Below are 11,815 nucleotides of genomic sequence, written 5' to 3'. Positions count from 1 at the left end.
ATCTCTGCTGCATTCGGGCGGAAGGCGGGGTACACACGAGACAAGTCGCCACCTCATCAAAGGGCCAACACAGAGGCGTGTAGATGCATGAAATTACAAGCATTAACAAAAAAAAAAGGAAAAAAACTTTTCATAAAAGTAATCACAAATTATTATTTTTGGTTGAATATCGTTTATTTTTTAGTTGCGAATACTTTTTTGTTTGGTTGCATAAAATGACAAATTGATATAGTCACACAAAGGAAAAAAAGTATGCGATGACAAAAGTAAACTCTAGGAGGTAGTGTCGCACCAGCACACTATACAGGCAACGATGAAGAAGCAGATGCGGAAATGGGCGTCGGGACGAAATTAAATATACAAATGGCGGGGGACAGAGACGGCGGTCTCACAGTGGACTGTGATAAAAGTAAACATGTTTGAGAGCTCAGTAGAACGTTTTCAAGGAGCGAAAAGATGGCTCCGTATTACAGCAACACAATGGACGTAGCCAGGCAAGTCTAACTCAAACGAGTTCAACACAGCTTGCTTTGTTTAGGCAAAACTGGCTAACCCAGTCACTAAGCGACATTTATGTATTTCAATACAAATATGCATACTTAAAGGCTAATATAATATCGTAAGACGCGTTAATAATATCATATTTTGATGACATTCTGTGAGTAAATGGAATGGTCTACCTGCTATCTTGCTGGCTGTGTAACATCCCTGGACGACTGAGACGATGTCTAATGGCAAGATTATCCCAGACACGCCGCTGGCTGTTGACTTCTGGAAAGTTCGTAAATGTCCAGGGACGCGACTTTTCTTCCTGTCTCACATGCACAGCGACCACACGGTGGGCCTCACCTCCACTTGGACAAACCGACCCATCTACTGCTCACCTGTCACTGCCTCTCTGCTCAGAGTTAAACTGGGGGTAAGTGTGCCTTTATTTGTGATGGAGAACATATGTTAATGAACGATATAATACATGTGGATGGAATCAAATACATCATGCAAACCAACCAAGCATCTTCTGGAAGATTATTTCATTACACTTGAACCCCCTGAATGTGGTAAAGAGGAACTGAACTTTTTTTTTTTGGCTTGTTGTCCACAATCATTATGATGATGGGTGGATTTTTAAAAAAATACATTCTAAATATGAAATACCAGTAAATAAAAGTCTGATTACAGCGCAGCCAGTGAACGTTCCATTATACCAATCAATCAATCAGTGTTTGTTTATATAGCCTTAAATCACTAGTGTCTCAAAGGGCTGCATAAACCACAACAACATTCTCGGTAGAGCCCACATAAGAGCAATGAAAACTCACCCCAGTGGGACGTCGGTGACAGTGACAATGATGACTATGAGAAACCTTGGAGAGAACCGCATATGTGGGCAACCATGCCCCCCCCCCCCCCCAGGGGACCGAAAGCAATGGATGTCGAGCGGGTCTAACATGATACTGTGAAAGTTCAATCCATAGTGGATCCAACACAACCGTGAGGGTCCACTACAAAGCGGATCCAACACAGTAGCGAGAGTCCCGTCCATAGTGGAGCCAGCAGGAAACCATCCCAAGCGGAGGCGGATCAGCAGCTCATAAAATCAGATAAATAACCATCGCCAACAATACTCAATTTATGTTTTGTGACTTGAGTAAACAGAGTATTGGTGATCACTTCTGAATGTGCCTTCCTGTAAGGTTTATTCTAAAACATAAATTAAGCCTCTCACTAGGGCTGGGCAATATGGCCTTCTATTAATATCTCAATATTTTTAGGCCATGTCACGATACACGATATATATGGGGATATTTTGCCTTAGCCTTGAATGAACACTTGATGCATATAATCACACCAGTATGATGATTCTATGTGTATGCATCATTAAAACATTCTTGTTCCATCCATCCATTTTCTACCGCTTATTCCCTTTGGGGTCGCGGGGGGCGCCGGTGCCTATCTCAGCTACAATCGGGCGGAAGGCGGCTGACACCCTGGACAAGTCGCCACTTCATCAAAGGGCCAACACAGATAGACAACATTCACACTCACATTCACACACTAGGGCCAATTTGGTGTTGCCAATCAACCTATCCCCAGGTACATGTCTTTGGAGGTGGGAGGAAGCCGGAGTACCCGGAGGGAACCCACGCATTCACGGGGAGGACACAGAAAGATCCCGAGCCCGGGATTTAACCCAGAACTACTCAGGACCTTTGTATTGTGAGGCAGACGCACTAACTCCTCTTCGACCGTGCTGCGTATATATATATATATATATATATATATTTATGTATATATAAAATGGCCACTGCGAAGAATGCAGCAGCCGAATTGAGCTACAGTTTACGGGTGGATGATACATAGGCAGGGTCTCCAGGGCCATGCAGCTATTGTTTTGTTTCCTGTGACCAAAGGACACACTTCCATTATGCATATCGGTAGTCTTTATCTTAGTTGTCTTTTACGCACTTCAGTTTGACTCAAACGTGTCTTCATTGTAGAAGTGGAGTTTTTTCTTGTTCTGCAACCTCGTCGTCCATTATCGTGCAGGGCTCTATTGATTGTCTTCTTTGAGACTACAATTTCCGATTTGGCCAAGTCATTCACTAGTGTCTTGGCAGTTGTTTTGGGGTCTTTAAACACATCTTTCCATAGCTTTCTTTTTTGAGTCTTTGAAATCTTTCTTTTCTTACCTCTGCCAGGCTTGTTTTCTACCATGTGGCTGTCTTTGGATTTCTTGATAATACTTCTCACTCCAGTTCTTGACACTTGGAAACGCTGTTATAACTTTGTGATATCCTTTTCCTGCTTTGCGTGCATCAATTATTATTTTTCTGAAGTCAAAACTGATTTATTTTTGTTTTTGTCATGAGGATTTCTGAGTCCTGAATCGTCCAGCGCAAACTGAATTTTCTCCACTGCTCTACAGGGCTCTCTTACAGAACCAGTGTTAACTGACTTCAAATATGTTTGATTAATTGAGCAAATGGTTTCCAACACTTGCTGTCTTTCAAACTGGTGGGAATTTTTAAGGGGAGTAATAATTTTGACTATGGTGGTTTTTGTTTATTTTGTGAGATAGCTTTGTTCCTGTGTGCAAATCAAATATTAAAAGCATCTCAAATGAAAGCATGATGTTTGGTAAAGCTGCGTTAAAAATGCATTGCTCTTTTTAAGAGCATTTGGAAAATACTGAATTAAAAATAACATTTAAAGGGTGGGTGTTAATAGTTCTGTCTTCAACTGTATTTTAACAAATACTAAATACTGATTACATGTGTACAGTGTATATATTGTATCTGCAAATGTAGTTCTGTTGTAGTTGAAACAAGTTTAAACAAATACTGATACCGATAAAAAGAGGCCGATACCAATAGACGTCAAAATGCCAAATAGCGCCACCGATAATTGGCCCAGCCAATAATAGGTCGATCTCTAGTAGAAAATAAATTAAATAAAGTTTTTCTGTGGCTGACAAAATGGAATTCAAAGAAAATTCTGAATCATCACACTTGATTCATAATATTTGATTTTCCTAACAATTTTTTTTTCTTTGCAGGTGAAGGAGCAGTGGATCCACCCATTAGAACTGGATAACTCCTACCTTCTATCTCTGGATGACGTTGGCAAAGAGAAGATGACAGTTACTCTAATTGATGCCAACCACTGTCCAGGGGCTGTCATGTTCCTCTTTGAGGGTTACTTCGGTTCTATACTTTACACTGGTTAGTGTTGCACACACACATAAAAGTTATCTTACACAACTTTTGCTTTTTAATTGCCATCATATGAGTAGGCCTGGGATGATAACACATTTTTCCTGGACCATATATTGTCTCACAAACAATTGTCGATAAACGATATGTCAGTATTATAGACTAATCATTGACTATTACTAGTAATATAGTAATAATAACTAATAATAAACAAATCAATAATATGTAATACTAATATTACAACTAACCATTTCAATTGCAATCAACTTTTATTTCTCGTTAGTATTTTTTACTACTAATGGGAAGGTGAATAACCTTAATTATTTTAAATAAGTAAAGAAGCGTAAAAATAAAATGGACACTCAATCTCTGTTAGTAAAAATTACTCTTCAATAAACATTGTACATCTTCAAGTGCAGATTTTTTTCCCATCTAGAAAAGCGGTCAAATGGTTTGTTTTGATGTCGTTTTTTTGTCTCCATCACTTTCCAACAAATTTGCAAACTGGCTCATTCGTCTGTGTCGATGGGCTCATGTTTCTTATTCAGTTTAAACCAAAATATTCCCATTCAGAAACAGTTGGGTTTACAAACATCTTTTTTTCCTTCTTAACTTCTGTTACTTTGCGATGCTTTTCACTAGTGAGTAGCCACATTGTGTCCTTGCATCCTGTGTGTGTGGGTGTGAAAGTATGTGAGTGAGCGAGCAAGCTTTCAGGCTCCTCTCATCCCACCAAGATAAAGATTGTAAAAAGCTGACAAGAGGGTTCATTGCAGTCATGTACTTATACTATTGAATAAAACTGCTCAGGTACTGAGAGCTAAGCTCACAATGAACCTTATTGCACCCTGATTGGAAGCAACAGGTGACGAAAACAAACCCATACGGACATGGTTAATTTATCGTTGTAGAGTTAATTTTTATCTACTGATTAATAGATTTATTGACTGATCTGCCCAGTTCTGCTTGTGAGATCAAAAATATGCTAGTGCTGTACTAACTTGATGTTTTGTTAACTACAACAATTTCAGGTGATTTCAGGTATTCCCCATCAATGCTGCGTGATCTTTGCCTTATTACAAGCGCCACAATCAATGTTCTGTACTTGGACAACACCAACTGTGACCCCAATCGCGTGATCCCCACGAGAAAGCAAGCCACTCAGCAAATTAAGGAGATCATCCGCAGCCACCCTGACCATAATGTAGTCTTAGGTAACTTTGTTTACTATTTTTTTTCTATTTTCAGTTTATGTCGAGCTCCTTCAATGTGGCCAGGTCTCATCCAAAGTTTTTGTAAATGGAAACACAACACTTCAAATGCATGTGCAACCACACAACTAATGGCTTACTCCCAAATTAAGATACTCTGATGCATTAAACCGTACATTAATATTGTATTACATTACTAGAATGAGCTAAAATGCCTTGTTAGATGAAGAATTGGGATTTAGGAGGAACTATATAGTCTAATTCAGGGGTAGGGAACCTATTGCTTTTGAGCCAGATGTGACTCCCTCGATGACTGTATCTGGCTCTCAAATAAATCTTAACTGACATCCCTTAACACAGTGGTTCTCAAATGTGGGTACGCGTACCCCTGGGGGTACTATAAGGTATGCCAAGGGGTACGTGAAATTTTTGTAAATATTCTGAAAATAGCAACAATTCAAAAAGCCTTTATAAATATATTTATTGAATAATACTTAAAAAAATATGAATGTAAGTTCATAAACTGTGAAAAGAAATGCAACAATGCAATATTTAGTGTTGACAGCTAGATTTTTTTGTGGACATGTTCCTTAAATACTGATGTTAAAGATTTTTTTGTGAAGAAATGTTTAGAATTAAGTTCATGAATCCAGATGGATCTCTATTACAATCCCCAAAGAGGGCACTTTAAGTTGATGATTACTTCTATGTGTAGAAATATTTATTTGTAATTGAATCACTTGGTTAATTTTCAACAAGTTTTTAGATATTTTTATACATTTTTTTCCAAATAGTTCAAGAAAGACCACTACAAATGAGCAATATTTTTGCACTGTTATACAATTTAATAAATCAGAAACTGATGACATAGTGCTGTATTTTACTTCTTCTCTTTTTTCAACACAAAAATGATTTGCTCTGATTAGGGGGTACTTGAATTAGAAAAATGTTCACAGGTGGTACATCACTGAAAAAAGGTTGAGAACCACTGCCTTAACACAACAAGTATTGAATAATTCTGCTGGTAATCACAGTGTTAAAAATAAAGTTCAAAATATAAAACATTTTCATGCATTTTAATCCTTCCATCCGTTTTCTACCACACCTGTTCAAGAAGTCGCATTAACAGATAAGAAGTATTTTATTTATTATTGGTTAGCTTCAAAATAACAATATTAAAAATAATAAGAGACTTATTATAATCTAAAAATGTTAGTCTTAGTTAAAAATGCATGCATTTAGTTGTATTCAGTGTTAAAAAATATATGGCTCTCACGGAAATACATTTTAAAATATTTGGCTTTAGTGGCTCTCAGCCAAAAATGTGACAAACTCCTGGTCTAGTTCAACCCTTCACTACTTGGTACTATTTATATAGTATGTGCTTTGAACTGTAGAATTAAACTACTTTGTTGAATTCTGCAGGCCTCTATGCGCTGGGCAAAGAGTCCCTGCTCGTGGATTTGGCCATGGAATTTCAAACTTGGATTGAGGTTAGCTCTGAGAGAATGAACACCCTCAAATTGCTGGAACTCCCTGACGTTTTCACCACTGACCCGGGTGCTGGGCGTATCCGAGTCGTGGAGCAGAGAGAGATTTCCTTTTCTGCCTTGTGCCAGTGGAACAAGGAAGAGCCCACCCTGGCTATCTATCCCACCAGCAGGCCCCTGGTCTCCTTTCATCCCAAAGTCCATGTGGTGCCCTACTCCGATCACTCATCTCATCAAGAGCTGATAGACTTTGTCTCCGGACTCAAACCTTTGTCTCTTGTGCCTATTATAGGGAATGGCATTCCAGGAAGCCTCTCTGCCTTACTCCCTGGCAAAAGGCATGAGATATTGGTGCCGGAATCAGTACGACGATACATGGGGAGGCTGCCTGAAAACAATATGAAATCATCAGCCTCTTCAAACTGTCGTCACCAACATGTCCGACCGCTTGCCCCAAAAGGAGTAGTGTTTGAATCTCCTGTAAGTTTAGCCAAGTCAGGCTCGAAAGCGGGGTGTCTGGATCAAGATTCTTCCTCTGAGGAAGAGGAGGAGATGGACATAGAGATTGTTGAAAAACAATGTGACTATATCCCTGGCGATTCAAACAAGAAACTCACCGCTTATAGAAACCGACGTGAACCTGTCGACCCGTGGAGCATCAACATTGTAAGGACCATCCCGGAGGAAATGTTGTTGGCACACTCGATAACGCTCAGTCAACTCAGTCAGAGCAACTTTGCACCTGCGGTGATTGTGAGGAACACGAATGTATGCTTACGGCCGCTCTGGTGCACAGAAAAGTCCATTGATGAGACATCGTCAAATGGTAATTACAGTCAGCCTGGTGAATATCCACATGTTGGTAACAGCACACCAAGGTCAGATGATGACAGCATGAGTGAGTGTGAAGGACAAGCTGCCCTGCAGCACTCCAAACACTTGACACAAAACAACAGTGAATCTTTGTTCCACTCAAGTGTTGATAGCCAATCCTGCACTTCATTAAGTTCCTTAAAAGAGACTTATACAGAACAGCTTGAAAACAAGATTTTGAGTGAACTAATTTTCACAGAAGACGACATAAAGGTATACTGCCTCCTGAAGAAGAGTGATGTGCAGATGTCTGCTGTTTGTCCTGTACACAAGCAAGATACGCTTACATCTCTGACTAAATGACCCGATGTCCACATATTTAACTTCCTCAAAAAGCCTTTTCTTTGTTTTCCTTGTGTTTTTCTAAACGTGCACCTATAAACACATCTCAGTATATGTAGCATTTCTCTTTGGCGCCTGTACTTAGGGATAGGAATCGAAAACCGGTTGTTGTTCAGAACCATTTTACAGTGTATCAATTTCTTGGAATTGCTTGAAATGTTTTCAAAGCAATTATTTTAATGATTACAGTGGGCGGGAATGCTGTCATTGCCAAACATCAGACAGCAACATGGCGGCAGAAACGCTCCAAAGTCTTTTTACAAGAAAATATTGCAACACCGCTACTTGTAAACATTGCAAGGCTACTATTTCATCTAGAGATGGACACTCGAGCGATTTGGCAAAACATTTAAACACAAAACATTAATTAACTATAAGTGAATGTCGCTTTTCTGAACCGGTCTGATCTCATCCCAGCAGCAGTCACCTGGCGTGAATACAACAGATACTAACACCGCATATAAAGTCGACACTATTATTTGTGAAATTTAAGTGAATGCCTTCTCATTAAAACAGGCATTTTAAAAGACAGATGTTTGCTGATTCCAAGGCGGGTAGTACAGGCTCCAGTTCACGTCTGCCGCTAGACAAATGTCACCGAGCAACGACTATATTTGCGATCAGAAGTTAGCACCCATTTGCCACAGAAGACACAATTTTTGTAGGTAGGTGAATGTTCAATTTTAGTCAGACAAAAGTTGCATATTTCCCCCAATCAGATCTTCACAGTCATTATGTATAAGTCCATTGATGTCAGCAGTTCAATTTTAAATGTGAAACTAATTTATTAACTAACTGAGATAAACCATGCCTTTATTCCTTATAATAATGATGATCATGGCTAACAATTTTTGAAATTCCACATTTTCTGAGATTTTCAGTTTAAGGTTTTCCTAAGCCTGGACATTTCGCTTCCAATGGTCAAAGCGAAAATAGGCCAAACACCGTTTTTTACCACACTACTGGTGAGGAATTCAGCATCATACCGCCATACATAAATATAAGTCGCGTGACTAATTCAGCTAACATGCAGCTCTACGGGCTTCACAGTGGAAGAGGGGTTAGTGCGTCTGCCTCACAATACAAAGGTCCTGCAGTCTTGGGTTCAATCCCAGGCTCGGGATCTTTCTGTGTGGAGTTTGCATGTTCTCCCCGTGAATGCGCGGGTTCCCTCCAGGTACTCCGGCTTCCTCCCACTTACAAAGACATGCACCTGGGGATAGGTTGATTGGCAACACTAAATTTGCTCTAGTGTGTGAATGTTGTCTGTCTATCTGTGTTGGCCCTGCGATGAGGTGGCGACTTGTCCAGGGTGTACTCCACCTTCTGCCCGATTGTAGCTGAGATAGGCGCCAGCGACCCCAAAAGGGAATAAGCGGTAGAAAATGGATGGATGCAGCTCTACATCTTTTATAGACATTTGTAACCTTAAAACATTATAAAAAGGTAATTTCCTACAGATTTTTGCTATTTCCAGGTACAACTACCGTATTTTTCGGACTATAAGTCACATTTTTTTTCATAGTTTGGCCAGGGGTGCGACTTATACTCAGGAGCGACTTATGTGTGAAATTATTAACACATTACCGTAAAATATCAAATAAAATTATTTAGCTCATTCACGCAAGAGACTAGACAGATAAGATTTCATGGGATTTAGCAATTAAGAGTGACAGTTTGTTTGGTAAATGTATAGCATGTTCTATATGTTATAGTTATTTGAATTAAACTTACCATAATATGTTACATACCAGGCACCCTCTCAGTTGGTTATTTATGTGTCATATAACGTACACTTATTCAGCCTGTTGTTCACTATTCTTTTTTATTTTAAATTGCCTTTCAAATGTCTATTCTTGGTGTTGGGTTTTATCAAATACATTTCCCCGAAAATGCGACTTATACTCCAGTGCGACTTATATATGTTTTTTCCCTTCTTTATTATGCATTTTCGGGAGGTGCGATTTATACTCCGAACAATACAGTAATTCCTCCTAGATATTTCATCTGATCGCTTTCAAACTTTACCCAGACAGATTAGACATGGAGGATGCTACGTTTTGATGCACTTGGGTTTTAATGATAGTACGCGGGCGAACTATGGTGACAAGGAGATGATACGGCTGACTGCAAATATAGTTGTGTGGGTCATGGCGTGCGCTGATCATCCTCTCAATGTACGATCTTTGGTCATGCAGAGCTGAACCCGCTACAACTCCAGACGACAACGTAACACAATGAAGTCCAGTTTTACTTTTAAAAATCATCAATCCAAAATGTGCTGTCAACATAACATTAACAATAAATTATACTGACATAACAATACTGATTTCACCTGAATGAAATTGATGTAAAACCTCCCATAGCCCTCGTGCCACGTGATCTAGGACATGAACAATGAAAGGTCAAAAGTTCAAATTCATGTCGGAGTTAAAGGTTTTATATATATGTTTTAATCATGTTTAAAAACTATTTTAAAGCGGATTGGTCATTGCGTTGCTCAAGGGAATATTATTTATATGGTGCTGGTATACCGATGATTTCAGTCTTTCATAGCTCCTCCTGGACCACCATGTTTTGACATGGTATTTGTTAAATCCTGGTTAAGGCCCTCGTTAAGAAACATTGGTCAATAACTATTAGATTTGCTTTGGAGTAAATTTTGCTCCAAAGTCACATTCATAACTAGTTTTGTGAGTACAACTGCAAACGGTTTGTTTATGGAGACTTTCCCAGAATGCAAATGATTGCTGATGATTTTGATTTTGTGTTATTTGCCTCCCCAATTCACATTACTTTTCACATAAACATTGCACAGAACACGTTTAGTTATTGTGTGTCAAAATACTTTCAAATGTTCTTATTAAGTACTAGACATTGAATATTGTGGAGTGTTTTACTATTATTATTTTTAATACAAGTTATTTATTTTATTTCTGCTTGTATTTCTTTTATTTCTGTGTTATCGTTGTGTTGGGGATATGGATCCCCTTGGGTCTGAACTAAAATGACTATTATTTCCTGAAAAACTGATTTCTATTCAAAATGGCATTGTTGTTTTGGAAATAGAAATCCAATTAAAAAAATGTATATCATACAATATTTACTGATATTGTTGTATGAATTTTCTTTGTACTTTTTTCAATTTCTTATATACATATAAACCCTGTTTCCATATTAGTTAGGAAATTGTGTTACCTGTAAATATAAACGGAATACAAAGATTTGCAAATCGTTTTTAACCCATATTCAATTGAATGCACTACAAAGACAAGATATTTGATGTTCAAACTCAAACTTTTTTTTTTTTGCAAATAATATTTAACTTAGAATTTCATGGCTTCAACACATGCCAAAGTAGTTGGGAAAGGGCATGTTCACCACTGTGTTACATCACCTTTTCTTTTAACACTCAATAAACGAATGGGAACTGAGGACACTAATTGTTGAAGCTTGTTTTATGTAGAGCTTTAGTCGTTCAACAGTCCGGGGTCTCCGCTGTCATATTTTACGCTTCATAATGCGCCACACATTTTCTCTTTTTTCACGAAGCCACGCTGTTGTACACGTGCTGAATGTGGCTTGGCATTGTCTTTCTGAAATAAGCAGGGGCGTCCATGAAAAAGACGACGCTTAGATGGCAGCATATGTTGTTCCAAAACCTGTATGTACCTTTCAGCATTATTGGTGCCTTCACAGACGTGTAAGTTACCCATGCCTTGGGCACTAATGCACCCCCATACCCTCACAGATGCTGGCTCTTGAACTTTGTGTCGATAACAGTCTGGATGGTTCACTTCCCCTTTGAAACGTGGACTCGTCAGACCACAGAACACTTTTCCACTTTGCAGCAGTCCATCTTAGATGATCTCAGGCCCAGAGAAGCCGGCGGCGTTTTTGGAGGTCGTTGATAAATGGTTTTCGCTTTGCATAGTAGAGCTTTAACTTGCACTTACAGATGTAGCGACCAACTGTATTTAGTGACAGTGGTTTTCTGAAGTGTTCCTGAGCCCATGTGGTGATATCCTTTAGAGATTGATGTTGATTTTTGATACAGTGCCGTCCGAGGGATCGAAGGTCACGGTCATTCAATGTTGGTTTCCGGCCATGCCGCTTACGTGGAGTGTTTTTTCCAGATTCTTTGAACCTTTTGATGATACTATGGACCATAGATGTTGAAATCCTT

General features: G+C 39.0%; 1 protein-coding gene across 3 annotated transcripts; it reads left to right on the top strand.

The window, feature by feature from the left end:
- Positions 1-313: 313 nt before the first annotated feature.
- Positions 314-10,731, top strand: dclre1b (DNA cross-link repair 1B). Of its 3 annotated transcripts, XM_061903545.1 has the most exons (5): positions 314-494; positions 829-919; positions 3,557-3,722; positions 4,745-4,927; positions 6,350-10,731. In XM_061903545.1, the coding sequence occupies exons 1-5, from the start codon at positions 457-459 to the stop codon at positions 7,588-7,590; spliced, it is 1,719 nt and encodes a 572-aa protein (XP_061759529.1). In that variant the 5' UTR covers positions 314-456; the 3' UTR covers positions 7,591-10,731. The 3 variants fall into 3 exon arrangements, with proteins under 3 accessions (XP_061759529.1, XP_061759528.1, XP_061759530.1); XM_061903544.1 differs by having other exon boundaries at positions 314-919; XM_061903546.1 differs by lacking the exon at positions 4,745-4,927 and having other exon boundaries at positions 314-919.
- The last annotated feature ends 1,084 nt before the right edge of the window (positions 10,732-11,815 follow it).

The sequence above is a fragment of the Nerophis ophidion genome, linkage group LG06, assembly GCF_033978795.1.
Source record: "Nerophis ophidion isolate RoL-2023_Sa linkage group LG06, RoL_Noph_v1.0, whole genome shotgun sequence".
NCBI lineage: Eukaryota > Metazoa > Chordata > Actinopteri > Syngnathiformes > Syngnathidae > Nerophis > Nerophis ophidion.
Note: the sequence above shows the minus strand (reverse complement) of the source record. Positions and strands in the feature narration are given on the sequence as shown.